Here is a 16,288-nt window from a genome sequence, read left to right on the forward strand (position 1 = left end):
TTTTGCATTGGTCCCACTGGCATTTATTGGCATTACTAGTAATTACCAACTCCTACTGTACCCTAAATCCAGAGGGCTAAAAAACCAAGAGAGAATGCAACCCTTTTCCTATAGCTAGTATAAGAATCACCCAGACTTAATAAAACATAGATTCACAAATACACATCTCATAAAAACAAAAGGTAGATTATATGTGAAAAGAAAGAGTATATAAGATTTCTTCAGGAATGTTTCAGATTCTCCTGAGTACATGAACCATTCATCTGGCAGTTTATTAGATACTACAAATTTAATATCATGTGTTCTGTGCTTTGAATTCTTCAGAGTAAAGTCTCTATACACATCAAAACAATGACCTCTTTGGTAGGGAGAAACTTTATCTTCTTTTTTCCAAATCCCCTTGAAAATTCTTCAATAATTTAGTCTTTTGAAATTCCAAATTTATCTTTGTGAATTCCACCCTTTTCAAGAAAGGGAAGGCATAATTATTTTGTTCTTAAACTACTTTACATATCTTCTGAAAAGATACTTATACTACATCTATTTTAAAACATGTATGATTTATTGTACAAAACTAAAAATTTATCTTTGCCATATAAAAGTATATAATCTATTCTGAGTGGTGTCACAATACATTAGAAATTTTGTCTTCTTTTTTACTTTACAAAGACTAGATATAAAAATGGTACAAATGAAAATTGATCCAGATCCTCAGTACACATTAATCTTTGGAGATTGTATCAGACTTAGAGAGGGTCAGAATCCAAAGCATTGATGGTAATTACCTTCAAACATTTTACCTGTAGCTTCCTCTAGTGTAGCAACATCGAGCCTGGGACTGTAATTTCCATAGCCAGCAGCAGTGAAAGCACGAATCTGGAAAACATATACTGTTCCTGGTTTCAGGTTATTAATGGAGGCTGAAGTGGACTTGGTTTTTACTGTAGAGTAGGTCCGTTCCCTTTGATCCTAGAAACAATATTTACAGTGCATATTTAATTATTGTTGCAACCAGGCAGTGTGACAACCAATTGTTGCTCATTTATTTCAATTTGCTGTATTGTTCTCATAGAGACTATGCTGCACCCTGTGGAATGTTACACACTGCTGTTTCACTGAGGTGTTCCTAAGTTGATATACTATGTAAATGGAAAGCACATGCCTTTGCTCATTTTCTCTCTGGAATTTTATGACTAATTTTTTTTTTGGAGGGGTGGGTGTACTTTGAAGATGGAATATTTAGCTACAAATAGACTCATATTGTCTGTGAGTTAAAACAAGGAAAAATGACTCTCAGTAGAGGACCATAAATCTATAATATACTTCTTAAATGTTGTTTTATATCCCTTAAATGTTAATAAAAGCAAATTGTTTTCCTTTGAACATGTTTGGGAATCTTCCATTAGTAATTCTTACTGATCTCCCTTCATGAGTTTCAAAAAACATTTTTCATGTATGTTTGTAGATATGCTTTGGAACAAAACTGATCACAAATAATATAAAGTAATCATTCACAAGCCCTTTCAAAAAACATAAAGAAGTTAAAAAAAGCAATTGAAAACTCTGCATGTGTCTCTCCTTTTGTTGTATAGCTAGGTTCTGATTAGTGTGAAAAATGAATGCTCTGAAGTAGTGCATTTATTCGTATTTATACAACATATTTCCTTTTGCCTGGAATTAACTATCATATTTTACATACCATGATTATAATACCGAATAGAGCAAAATCAAATACCTCTGATCATTTCAACGGGTTCCTTATTTGTACTGAGACCTAGCTGTCCTTAATGGAAGAAAAATGTTACTTAAAAATCCACTTCATTTAATTAGCAAATCAATCAGGTTTTTTTCAGACTAGGTTTCTATCTCATCTGGGCTAGAAGTATGACAGCCATTTATGGTCTTGGTTCCACTGGTAACCTGCATGGAAGCTCCGAGCTGCTTTATTACCAACCTGGGCTGGGGTTTATTCCTCCTTAAACAGTGGTCCCAACTGGTGTTGGACATAACATAAAAATCTGATTAGCTTTACCCCTATTGCAACTCAGAATTCCCAAACTCAAGTGACCCATCAGCCTCGGCCTTTCCAGTACAAGGGTCTATTGACATGTGCCACCATATCTGGAAAAAGACTTTAAAATAACACATTGTATACTTTTTGTCATATTTTAATATGTAATAAATGTCACTTAATGACCTTTAAGCGTATGTATCAACAATATCTAAATATTTTCCCTAGCTCCATAGATGAGAAATCTATGTTTTGGTGAAAATGGGTCAAAGATTGTACTTCTAGCTGTTATAGGTGTGAATCAATCTATGTGACTGAAAAACATCTAGTTCTTGAGTGAAAATTTCTGTCAAACAAATCAGTTACCATTTTATAGCTTGAGCTATGTTTAATTAAGGTAATGTGTACTTCATAATTGGTTTATCATAATCATCTATGAAATGAAAGGTGTTATTTATCAACTCAAATGTCCATGCCTTAAAAAGGATACATTATAAGGCTCTAAGTTTATGTATGGTATTCAAATACAAACAATATACATCCAATTCCCTTTGAATCTTGTTACTCTGGATAAGTATTATAGCTAATTGAAAGATAGATTTTGCAAATAAAAGGACAAATACTGAATACCCTCCAGCTAATTCTATGAAGTCAGGTTGTTTTCACAATTAGCGAGAGAACTTTTGTCAGGTGAAACACAAAGTAAGAGATGAATGGCAAAACAATACCACAAAAAGGTTAGTCTTCTTTTTTAATCTCATATCCTAAATTCTACAATAGTTTATGGTAGAAATAGACTGTCTACAGTTACTGAAATTTTGTTTATTTATTAAAAGTGCTCATTTTTCAGCACCCCTACTCCAGTTTCGTTAAAAGGACAAACTGGGTGTTTGTGTATAAAGAGCTATAGCTAACTTAGGAAAGGTGAAAAAGTGCCAAAGTTATCAGTTTTCTAGGTTCCTTAAAATTGTCACTGATAAGTAATAAATACAGTATCTGATTATTGGGTTTAACTTAATTCTATAATTATTAACTTTTTAAACTATGAATTTTTCTGACAAGTTATTTGAAAGGAAATTATTTCAAATTTTATAACACATTTTAATAACTACAAATATTTAAATTTGTCATTCACATAAATCATACTAATTAGATTACATATATTATGTTTATATCACCCATTCATTCATCCAAAATAAAAAATTAATAGTCTATGTAGGATTTTGTACTTGTGTGGGCTGAATTCTATATATGCAGCTATTTTGAAACAGGAAAAATCAAAGCCCTATACTAGCCAACAATTGGATATTTACTTTTATAAAATCAAATGTGTTTTAATAATAATGTTATGACTTTATAAACTCTTTTTAAACTGTTTCTCTGCTATTTGACAGATACTACATATAATTCATGAATGGACTTTTACTTGTGGGTTTTATTGAAAGAGCATTCCTACAGTGATCCCTTCATATATCACCAAAGTTTAGCTGTGATTGGTGTAGGAAAATGGGTTTTCAGTTCTATTAAAAATATAAAACTTTTTGCTGACTTAAAAGAAGTCAATAGAAGGACCTAGAAGAGCCCAGAAAACCCCTTTGCATTTTCAATCACTGTTTTTGTTTGTTTTTAGTTAGAGGTAGTCAGGTCTTTTATTTTATATTAGTTCTGAATTATAGAACAATCCAATATTTCAGAATTAAGGACCCACACAGTATTACAAAACAAACAACAAAGATTAAAAGAGGCGAAGGCTGGCCTAAAAATTCTGTGTTACAAAAACATGCTGAATCTAATTCTTTTAATAATATTAAAACTGACTAGAAAAGTATGCTATCAAGTGAATTATTTTCATTTGTGTAATATACAAATATAACACAGAGAAATTATAATTATAATAATTAACCAGAGAATCTGGGAGATGGTTATTAAAAATGGGTAAAATTAACTATGAATTTTGAAGTGGCTCCAAATAGATGGCTGACAGATAATAGTTGGTATAATTACCAACTTTTGTCTCTGATAGTCGGCTGACATGATGTGCACAGCACACCGCTGTACATTTTAGCTGCTCTTAGCACTTACTTTCTCGTAATACTTGATTTCATATTCAGTGATGACTCCATTGGGATGCTCCGGCTCCTGCCAGGAAAGCTCGACGCTCCGCTGCAGCACTCTCTCCTTCATTACTCCACTAACTTGCGAGGGAGCTGTTTGGACAAGATGTGTCAATAAACAATGAGAAAATTCACTGGATGCTTCAAATCAAATGTCACAACTGATCAGTCCCATGCTGTGCCAGTTTCATTAAGGTAAAAGAAAGCACCTTTTCATAGCTCACAATTCAAAAGCTAATGAATATTCAAACAGGACCTTATTACTGTTCATAAACCTTAATAGAAATTTAAATTAAAGTGCAAACAGCAGAAGATAGCATTGTTCAAGTTAGTGAAAAACTGGAAGTGATGGGGATGAGAATGACAATTAAGCAAATGAATGCTAATTAAGGCCAGAAAATGATTTCAGATAAATCTCTTGTGATAAATTAAAAGTACAAATATTTATTGCACATGCTCCTGCAATGAACTTTTAAAAAGCAAAAACTAGGGTCGTGCCGGAGAATTCTTGCAAGCAGTTACTTTAATTTCCAATCCAGAGAATGACCCATCGTTTATTAATGTTTTTTCTTGCAGTACTGTTTAGGAAATCCCAAAGAACTTGAATTGTTATTGCAGATAAATTGTGGTCCCATCCAAGTCATCATCAAATCTTCCCCCTTTTGGGAGGAGGTAAGGTTGGGGAAGGGTGGGTATAGATCACTGCACTGAGGCAATTTTAGACCTGCCTCACTGAGGCAATGGTGGAACAAAACCACAACCTTTCTCTTTCCCTCTCTTTAGATAACAGAACGCTTAGAGTATTTTCATTCTAATTAGTGGCATATACTTCTTTTGGTAGCTAAGACTCTGGAATATAGCAAACTAATTTGCTCTGTCTAATTTGCTCAGTGATGATTAACTAGTTGTCTTCTCTGTCTAAAGGAGAGACTGAAGTGTACTGGCTAAATTTCCGTGAGGTCATTATGTTTCATGTATCACGTTCTATCTCATTCTGTAGAATATTTTCAGGCTGTTAATTTAATTCTCAGATGTCCAAAATCATTAACATTCCTGCTGACAGAGAAACAGTTAGACATGGCCAAAGCTATCTAAGATTGCTCTCCATGTTTATCCCTTTGGCTTTATTTTGTTTCTTTAGTGATAGCCCATTTTGGTACCTAGAAAGCATAATTTTCTGTTTCCTTCTGGTCTCGCCTATCTTGAGGGAGTAACAGGCAAGATATATGACTCCCATTTCCCCTCAGACTACATTTAACAATAGCATAACTAGGGCAGATTAAGTGGGGCAACTTTCCCTGAAGGGGATGCTGAGATTCAGCTACTCAGTAAACTATGGACCGACTGGAGAAGTTTCAAGAGAGTTGCTAATAAAGCAAAATGCTTAATACTGGACTTTATTTTCCTGTTAGATTTTAAATTTGGATCTGTTCCTAAAGAGAAAACTTGGCTCCAAGACATAATAAAATATTTGCACTCAAGGCACGCTGTCCTTTGCAGGAGATATAGGCATCATCACTGTGCCTACTGGGATTCATTCTCTTTCTTCCTTAGGAAACTAAAAAAACAACCATGTGTTGCCATGCAAGCTAGAAGATATAGGACACATGGGAGGGCAAAGAAGACTGGGAGGTAAGAATACCAGGATTCAAATCCTGACCCTTCCAGCTACATACTGTGTTACATTGGGCCATATGACAACCTCTCTGAGGCTTAGTTTCCCCTTCTGAAAATGGCAAAAACATCTCTGCTACCCTATCACAGAACTGCTCTGAAGATCAAATGAGAAAAAAAAGCATCTTAAAAACATTTTTTAAAAAAAGGATACAAATGTATGTATAAAGAATTCTACAAAAGCATAAAGTATATATAAAACTATAAAATAGGAAAGACAAATCTTTATTAAGCACTTTATAAGTATTTCATTTGATCTTCACAACAACGTAGGAAGTAGGTATTATTTTCAGCAGATAGCAGGTAGTTGACGAGGCCAGATTTGAAGTCAGATCTCCCCGACTCCAGGCCCATCATTCCTATACACTGTGCCACCAACCTTCCTCAAATCACATATAAAGAAGGGTGCACACATTTTTTCTTTCTTTCTTTCTTTTTCTTTTTCCTTTCTTTCTTTCTTTTTTTTTTTTTTTTTGGTGTGGGGAGGGTAGACACAGTATTCTACAGAGGTACCTGTGATTCACTGGTATAGAAAATTCCCAGTGAGGAACCTAGGTCTTAGAGCTTCCTGGAATCCTGAAAGTATAAGTGACTTGCATTGAGTCAGATGGTATACAACAGAACCAACAATTGAACCCAGGTTTTTCCTACACCAAGGCCAGTCCTCTGCCGATAACATTATTGAACTGCCTCTCTTTCACCAACTTATCATATTAACTGTTTTCAAAACTTTTTCTTTGGCTTAGGAGAGAAATTTTTGAAAAGAAATTTAGTATTGTTTAATAAACTGACAAATTATTAAATAATAAATTAAGGGGGGAGTGTTCCTATAGCCTCTATAGGGCATGGCCTCATGCATATTCACATATAAACACAAATAGAATATACAGCATGATCTTGGATTGTACAGTGCTAGTCTTATGGTCAAAATTACTCGAGAATCCTACCTCTGATATTTAGTACCTATATGACCTCAAGCAAGACATTTAAACTTTCCATGACTCGGGCAAATCCTTAAAACTTACCTTCTAAGTATTAAATAGGATTGAAACCATAGAGCATTCATGGATCTGTAATTATTTATTCTACATAGTAGCCATAGATTATAAAAGTATATATTATTCTACATAGTAGCTATAGCTTTTAAAATGAGTAATAATTAGAAAATGCTTATCATGTGCCTAGCACATAGCTAATAGCTAACATTAATATAGCTTTTATTATTATTAACAACTCAGGCTGCCCACATAGTTGTTCTGTTCTAGATAGTATAGAAGCTATTTGTTAGTTTGAAAATGATCATGCTGTGATTCTTGGGGAGGGAGGTGCTGTGTGCAAGCCTCTGTTTTCCCAGAAGTGGTCATATAAAGTTTAATAAACATATGTATATCTAAAATTACAGAATTATTTCTGACATTCCAATTTGTAAAGAGAGTGAGAGAAAGACAGTATAGAGTATGTAGCTCTACAGGTTTGCCTGGGGGTAAATATACCTTACTAAATATTGAGTCAAAATAGTTCTATCAGTATGATACCATAAGATTGATGACCATAAGTCACATTAAAATACCAGAGTCATTATTATGCTCAAAGAGACCTTCTCAAAGAGACATTACAACCAGAATTAGGGCAAATCAGGATCCAAGAAAAGAGAAGAAGGAAAATGTAGCATTTGAAGCAAATCACTAAAGTATTTCAAGCATGTTATTACTTGAAGAGACACATTATCACATTCTTAGGCTAACATTACCTTATCGTGTAACAATAGACAATATCATATTTCTATCGTACACTAAGGACACATCTCCAGGCAACTGTATTCCTCATTTCCTGCCTAAACAGATGCCTACTTCTTTTTTTATCCCCTGATGACATAACATCTAGTCCCACAGTAGAATAAGGTAGACAAGCAAAAGTAACAGCACATGTCACATATGGCAGCATCACTTGAATGGGAGGAATTGGAACGTAACCTTTTACCTTTTAAAAAATCCTTAGAACATTGCATTTAGCACAAGAAAAATGGATTTTTCATTTAGTTTTAACTCTTAAAAAGTAGAACTCTGCTGGGTTTGACTGATAAAAAATCTAGGTCATCTGGACATCAAACTGGCCATTATTTTCTAGAGCAGGTTGTCCAGAAAGTTCTAATGCAATGGCAGAGGATCCCAATGAACCTACTATCACTCAGCTATGATCCAGAGATAACACATGTGTGCAATATACCTCATAGGACATGTTTAACTGATCTTAGAAGCAACATGCTCACTAGGCATATGGATATTTATATTTGGAGTCTTTAAAGGCTTTTTTTTTTCTGAAGAAGTAACTTACATACTTTTATAGCCCTGTGCACTCAACTTATATGCAAAGGTCACAAACCAATGTGGAATCTACTCATTTAAATCCAGATTATTCCTTAAAGAGGAAAAATGCCAGACATTCCATTATATTAATATGAAAAAGGCATTTTAACTTAGATTGCTCTGAGGATAGAAAAGGAAAAAAGTCAACAACAGCAAACAAAAAAACTATTTTTAAAAAAATTGACCCTGTGGGAAAACAGTAGACTTATATAGCTAGCTAGCCCCAAAGACAGATAAATCATTTAGTGCTTACTATGTACTAGGCACTGTGCAAGTCCTGGGCATGCAAATACAAGTAAGTAAGAGCTTTCCCTACCTTTAGGGAGCTTACATTCTAATGGCAAAAGATAACAAATAACAGCTAGGCGTGGGGGATGTACCTTAAAGTGTAGACAAAGCTTCCCAGGGGCTAAGTCACATACTTAATTGCAGGGATGGCAGTGGAGTGACAAGGAGGCCAGAGTAGAGAGAGTAGTGTAGTTCTAGGCTAGATTAAGGGGAAAGTTCACTTATCATAATTTGGTGTTCTAGTCATAGTGAAGGTAGTTGGTTTGGAACATAGGGTTCATTTCTATTTTTTTCTCACATGATTATCTTCAGTCAGTCAATAAACATTTACAAATTAAATATCTTGGCATTTTAGAATATTCTCATTATTATCAGAGTATAGAGACTCAAGACCACTCTACTAGGAGTCAGAAGTCTTGAGTCACATTTATATGAGAGAGCTGGCCCTTCCTCAAGATGTACCAGGATTCCCAATTCCTAAAACCCTAGAGAGACTGCTAGGGATAGACTTTCCTGGTAAGACTTTTCACTCTGTAGTGAGCTTGGGTTTTATATTGCCTCCCAGTCAAAGAGTGTGTTTACTCATGTACATTCTATCATTTTATTCACATAATGCCCCTGATTTCTGTTTACTATTTGCTCGGACACAAGTGGAATCTTGCTACCTGAGACTGTTTCTTTCTATAAGAAGGATTCAGGGAGAAGAAGCTAAACTGAGAAGAGTAAAATAAGTCAGGGCTTCTTAAACTTTTTCTACTAGTGACCCCTTTTCACCCAAGAAATTTTTACATGACCCACGATATGGAGGTATATAAAACAGGTATACATCACCTTTTACTACTGCCAAATTTTCTGTGACCTCCACATTAGTTACACATCATGACTCACATTTTAAGAAGCTTTGAACCAAGTGATACTCTGTCCTGTAGAACAACCAGGGAAGGGGAAATTTATTCTGAATCCCATAAGAATGATAGCCCTAGACCACAAGTATTTAAGGTACCGTAGGTATCTGGTGTTAAACATGTGGCCTCACTCCATTCCTAGGTACAGGCAGAACCAATGTAATTGGGAAATATTTAACAAAATAAATAAAAATACAATACAATAGAACATAGATAATGTTAATATGTGATTTTATAAGGGAATATGCATCCTGCAGGATGGTTTAGCGGCCCCCTTTTCTATTTGAGTTTAAAACCATTGCTCTAGACTAATACTCTTTCTGCAGACAAGAGAGCAAAGGAATAATTGTCCAGTCAAAACTATCTGGGATCCTACCTGTCCCTCCCCTTCAAGATTATTGTCAATGCATTCCAGTTGTCTCCTTCAAGACTTGGAAAGCTAGGAGACAAAGTTGAAGAGGGAGAGCATTCCAGGTATGGGGAACAACTAGTGCAAGGCACTGAGGTGGAATGTCTTGGGTCAGTAACAACAGTTAGGCTAATGTATTTGGAATGTGGAGGTGAGTAAAATGTAAGAAGGCCAGAAATGTAGGAAGGGGTCCAGTTGTGAAAAAATTTAAATACCAGAGGATTTTAGATTTGAATCTAGAAACAATAGGGAGCCATTTCAGTTTACTCAGGATGGAGGTGACATTGTCAGAACAACATTTTTTTTTCTTGTGAGGCAATTGGGGTTAAGTGACTTGCCCAGGGTCACACAGCTAGTAAGTGTTAAGTGTCTGAGGTCTCAGGTCCTCCTGAATCCAGGGCCAGTGCTCTATCCACTTTGCCACCTAGCTGCCCGCCAAAACCAACACTTTTAAGAAAATGGTTTTGGCAGCTCAGTGGAGGATGAACTGGGCAGGAAGAAATTTGAAGCAAAGGAGCCCAACTAGGCAACTGCACAAAACTTAGCTGTTACACATTTATTCCGTTATGTTTAGAGAAAATGTTTACTTTCTAAGGAAAACATAAAATTTGGTTACTAGGAACGTAACCTCAAACTTACTGTATATAACTCAATTTATGAAAAAAAAAACCTAGGTAGAATAGAGAGCCAATTGAGTTACAAATATGAAATGAGAGCTTAGTGCATTTGCATCCTTATTAGAAATCACTCAGCCAAGTTTTGATGTGATTTTATTAATGTATGTTCAGCCTGAGAACCGAAAATGCAATAGGAGTGTTTAAATCAACACCTTCATTATTTGGACTTCTGAGTTTCTACATGTTCCAGAGTAACTTCCTTGAAGGGCAGAAAAATAACAAAAGGTGGAATAATAAGACAACTTTGTGAAAAGTGTGTTTTCCATAAAAAGAACTACCTATTTCATTGCCTCTGACTGACAATATGGTTTTAGTCCATACACATTATTAGTTTGAAGGTAATTACTGAATTCCTTTAAAACATCATTAAATGTGATTTCCTCTGTGTAGGGAACTTTTGATTTGGAAACTTCCTCCATCAATACAAATCAACACCTCTTATATAAATGAAAACCTTAGTTTCTATGGGGCACTGAGAAGTTAAGTAATTTGCCTATGCTCACCCAGCAAATATGTATCAGGGGCAAATCTTGACTCCAAAGATTACCCTCCATCCACTCTCCCTGGCTGACTCTCAATTCACCTTACTAAGCAGATATCTCCAAATATTTGTTTATGCTGCACTGAGGATAGTGCTTAATCTCTTGTGATTGAATGGCAGTGAAATGTTATCTAATGTAGGCAGATAATACAAAGAAAGATGAAAGAACAGCAAAAAGAAACACTCAATTATTTGGAAGCCCAATCTCAACATAATATATTTTATCAAAATATTTTTAGATACTACTAAATAGCTTGATGTATTTTCATGAATTCAGATGAATCATTTTTTAACTTCTTAATTTTATATTTGGTATTAATAAAAAATCGAATGTGTGGGAAAATATTCTGATTACAGTTACCTATACTTCTGCTTATATTATAGTATATCTATATCTTATCTATACTTCTGCTTTTCCTTACTATACTTAGTAATAATATATTTCAATAAAATTTTTGTTTTTAAAAATTATATTTTACTTCTAATGGTAAATAATCATTTTTAATTTTTTTCCAGATGAATTTTATTTTTGATTCATCAATATAGAAGTAAACAGTATGTACTATGCAAATACTCATAAGATATTAAGTGTAGTAGAAACAGCACAGGCCTAGGGGTCAGTAGACCTGTGTTCCAGTTCCACTGGTATAATTAACTAGTTATGTGACCAGGGTTCAAATATGAGCTCAGATATTTACTACCCTGGCAAGTCTCTTCATCTGTAAAATGGGGAAAATAGCAACTACCTTGCAGAGTATTAAGGGGAGAAGTAGGATTCCAAATCAGGTCATTTAACTCAATCCAACATTCTTTGGATTATAAAACAGATGACCGCTATACCTGTGAGATTTGTAATGGCATGGAAGTTAAGGAAATAGAGAAAGGTAGAGTGGACACTAGTACTCCAGCAAAATTGATACATGCCTCTCCTAAAGCAGCTACACTTATCTAACCCCAGGAGTATTCATTCCTGTTAACTGAATCGACAAACATTTATTAAGTGACAACTATGAGCAAGGCCCTGTAACTTTGAGGATAATAACACCTCTAGTCCCTACCTCACATGGTTGTTGTGAGATTCAAAAGAGATAATGTATAGAGAGTAGCTGGGAAAGTTTAAAATGCCATTTAAATTCAAGTTATTGTTCACTATTATTTTCTCACAGATCACTTTTTTCCCTACTGCTATGTCACCCCTATTCTGTCAGAAAATCAGTGAATGATAGGAGACAAAACATACCACTTTTGAAAGATTGCTGACCCCTAGATTAGTAAGTCTGATTCATGACCTCTATCCTGGGAAAGGCTAGGATGCCAAGGATTAAATAATGGTCGAGGACAGAGACAAAATGTCAGGGTTCTGGGACAATAAAGACAAGACAGGAACCATTGGGTGGTATCCAGACAACACGCAGCAGCCACAGGGCATGCAGACACTGCAGGACAAGGCAAACAGAGATCTATAAATAGGCTGGCAGGCAGGATCCTAGAATGCTGGAATGAGAGGGAGGGTGTTAGAATTGTTTGTGCCTATCACCGGTTCATAAACGCCAGAAGTTGGATGTCTGAAAAATGCTATTAACAGAGGTCAAGATGAAATAATAAGTCAGGTACCTAGAAAAACAAACATGCAGTGGATCATGGTCAGGTGCACAAGAGAGTAGAGCCATCAGAGGTGAGAGTGAAGCAGGTGAGTGAGAAAGCCAAGCAAATAAAACAGGGACTATGGAGAACACAGTTACCAGTAGCCAGGGTGAAGCAGTGGGTCGGGAATCTGGACAGACAGACAAGCAGACAGCAAAGTCAATACTAGGCATCAGCAAGCAGAAGACTGTGAGGTCTTGACGGTGATAATGACATCTAGACCAGCCAGGAGTTTCTTATATGCTTCTTGTTAGGACAGGAACCAATCCCAGGACAGGGAGAGCAGGTAGGTTGAACGCACCTGGCTAGAAAGGGAGAGGGAAAGGGCAGCCATTGGAGGTAGAGCCTAACAATGACAAACCCCACTGGGGCTCAGTGTTTTTAAAGGGAACTGATGACTACAAGAAAGTAAATTTAAATATTCTTGAGCACAACAACAAATACACAGAAAGGTTTGTTAGGCACCTACTACATGCAGAACTCGGTACTAGACACTGAGAAAGAGAACACATTGATATAAGATGTACTCCCTGCCCTCATGAGGTTTCCCATTCAATAACAGGTGACACCAATATAAATGGCTTTGATACCCAGTGTTATATGACAAATGCTTTATAATTAGTTTCAGAAAATAGTTGTTAAACATATCTTCCTTAATCAGTACCGATGTGGTATGTGAGGATATTGCATGCACTATCAGATGTGGTTCCTGGGATGATTGGTTTTGCCTGTGATTTTTTTTTTTTATAAAGGAGGGCTCCATGGTAGGTGGGGGTCTCCCACATGTATCAGGACATGTTTATAGTGTTAAAAATCATCACAAAGACATTGATAAATCTTTTCAATTGTTCACTAAAAGTTTACCAAAAGAGGATTAAGCACAGGGACATTATTCTTAAAACATGGAATCTACACTTTCCTCCAAGAATAGGGAGGTAGATCACTCAGTTTTTCCTTCCTTCAGGACTCTTTGTTGCCTTTTTGTCTTGGTCTTTCTCTAAAATTTCTCTATTTTCCAAAATACTATGCTAGATGCTATGAAGAATAAAAAAGTGCCTCCACAAATTTCATCTATTCTTTTTTATTTTGAAGGGGGAATGAGGGTTAAGTGACTTGCCCAGGGTCACACAGCTAGTAAGTGTCAAGTGTCTGAGGCTGTTTTTTAACTCAAGTCCTCCTGAATCTAGGGCCAGTGCTTTATCTACTGCACCACCTAGTTGTCCCCAATTTCATGTATTCTCTCTTTTTTTTTAAAGTGAGGCCATTGGAGTTAAGTGACTTGCCAAGGGTCACACAGCTAGTAAGTGTCAAGCATCTGAGGTCGAATTTGAACTCAGGTCCTCCTGACTCCAGGGCCGGTGCTCTATCCACTGCACCACTTAGCTGCCCCCCAATTTCATGTATTCTTAAACCTCTCATATAAATCCCTGCCTCCATGTCTCAGCAGAGGACCTTATCTAATGCTTGAATGAAAAGCAAAAAGTCCATCACTCCTGAAATTCCTCCTCTCTTATTCTACATCTCCAAAAACCTTGACATCATCCCTCATTTTATGTTCCTTTCTCCAGTTTGAAGACGACTTCACAAAGGCCAAATGGTTTGTTTTACCCTTGAACCTATGGTCCACCCTTCTTGCAATCATCCTCCTTTTTCTCTAATGCTCCTCTTTCAACTCTCCTTCTCACTTCCCCTAGCTTTTTATTGGGTGCCACACGGATACCTACAAATATGGCAAAGTCTTCCTATCAAAACAAAACAAACAAAAAAACACACTCACAAAACACCCTTCACTTGAACCTAAGATCCTCTCAAACCATTGTCCTATCTTTCCTTTTCATAGTCAAACTCCTAGAAAAATAATTATCTTCATTCACCAACTCTAACTCTTCCTTTCTCACTCCTCAATTCCTTCTTTACCTCTCAACATCGATTTTACAATCTCTCTGATCCTCATCACTCAGCTAAAATTTGTCTTTACAGTGAATAATCATCTCTTAACTGCTAGATCCAAGGCCTTTTTCTCTGACCTTATATTTCTTGCCCTCTCTGTAGCATGTGACTACTGATCACTCTCTTCTCCCGGACTGCTATCTATTGGTTATCCTTCTATACTTCTGACTATTCATTTTTAATCTCCGTCGGATAATGCATGCATTATCCCTTAAAGATGAATGTACAAGACTCTCTCTCTCTGGGGTCCTCTTCTCTTTTTTTTTTTCCTTAACAGCCTTTTATTAGGTGATATAGTCAACTCTCATAGATTTAATTATCATCTCTATGCAAATTACTACCAGGTTTAGATATCCAGCTCTAGTCTCTCCCTGGAGTTCTAGTCTCATATCACCATCTATGGCATACTTTCAACTGGATGTTTCACTTGCATCTCATGTTCAAAACAGAACTCATGATTGATCCCCTTTCAAATAAACACCCCTCTCCTTAACTTTTTTTTCCCCTCTTTCAAGGGCACTATCATTCTTATAATTATCCATGGTCTGTATCTTCAAAGTCATGCTCGACTCTTTCCTCTCACCACTCGTATTTAATTGTCATATCTTATAGATTCTCTCTCCATACATATCTTTCATCTTTCCCTTTTTTTCTCCATTCATATGGCTGACATCCTAGTACAGGGCCCTATGGCATCTCCCCTGGACTACTGCAATAGCTTCCTAATTGGTTTCCCTGCTTTCATTCTCTCCCCTCTCCAATCCATCTTCTACACACCTGCTAAACTGATATTCCTAAAGCTCACAGCACTGCCCTACTCAAGAAGCTCCACAGGCTTCCATTTACTTTTAGGATAAAATACAAGCCCCTTTGTTTAGCAATTAAAGCGTTTCATGATTTGATGCTAGTCTGTTTTTCCAGGCTTATTGCACGTTGTTATCTTTCTGGCATGATATATTCCAGTCAAACTGACATGATTTCTGGTCCCTGTTCATTATGTTCAATTTTCTATTGCTTTCTTTTTACAGGCTGACCTCTATGTCTGAAATGTGTTCCATGATCACCTTCACCTTGCGTCTCTTTCTTCCTTTAAGACTCCATCAAATACCACTTTGTAGATGAGATCTAGTCTGTTACACCCAATTTTAATGTCCTTTTACTGCATTACATTTCCCCCCTACGTAGTATATATTTGGCATTTACTTATCTGTATATATGTTGTTTCTCTGCAACAGAATGTAGGCTCATTGAGGGCAGATATTGTTTGGTGTTGTCTTTCTATTTCCCATATGTAGCATGATATCTGATAGATACTAGATGCTTAATAATGTTAGTTGAGTTAATTCTTTGTGTGAACAGAAGACAGCTCCTGTCTAATTCAATGGAGGAGATAAAAACACACACACACAAATAACAATAAGGCAAGCAGAAGTATAATAAGGCATTTACAATTACAATTACTATTGCATGGGAATACTGTAAAAGGAAGGGGGCAAGCCACAACAAACAATCTTACTATTGCTTTTGTCTTCAATGTATTGATAAATATCAAAACAATGTGTCCATTATAATTAGTGCTTCTATTTACACAAGGTCTCAGTCTGTGTGTGATAGAAATTTTCCAAAAGAAAGACATGTAACAAAAACATATGTATTTATGCATATATGAATATATTACATACACAGCAGTCTCAGGAATAAGTTCAGTC

The 16,288-nt window shown here is 35.9% G+C and overlaps 1 protein-coding gene across 7 annotated transcripts in view; it reads right to left on the reverse strand.

Annotated features, from left to right (window-relative positions):
* EPHA7 (EPH receptor A7) overlaps positions 1-16,288 on the reverse strand; it is a 219,322-nt gene that overhangs the window by 38,202 nt on the left and 164,832 nt on the right. For 4 of the 7 annotated variants that reach the window (XM_044002116.1, XM_044002115.1, XM_044002120.1 and 1 more), the window contains exons 6-7: positions 4,094-4,218; positions 786-969 (exon numbers count right to left, since the gene is read on the reverse strand). In XM_044002116.1, the coding sequence (XP_043858051.1) occupies positions 786-969; positions 4,094-4,218 (309 nt within the window). Of the gene's footprint in view, positions 1-785; positions 970-4,093; positions 4,219-15,848; positions 15,953-16,288 lie in introns of those variants that run through there. The other 3 variants (XM_044002118.1, XM_044002117.1, XM_044002122.1) reach the window with 2 other exon arrangements.

Source organism: Dromiciops gliroides, chromosome 4 (genome assembly GCF_019393635.1).
Source record: "Dromiciops gliroides isolate mDroGli1 chromosome 4, mDroGli1.pri, whole genome shotgun sequence".
NCBI classification, from domain to species: domain Eukaryota; kingdom Metazoa; phylum Chordata; class Mammalia; order Microbiotheria; family Microbiotheriidae; genus Dromiciops; species Dromiciops gliroides.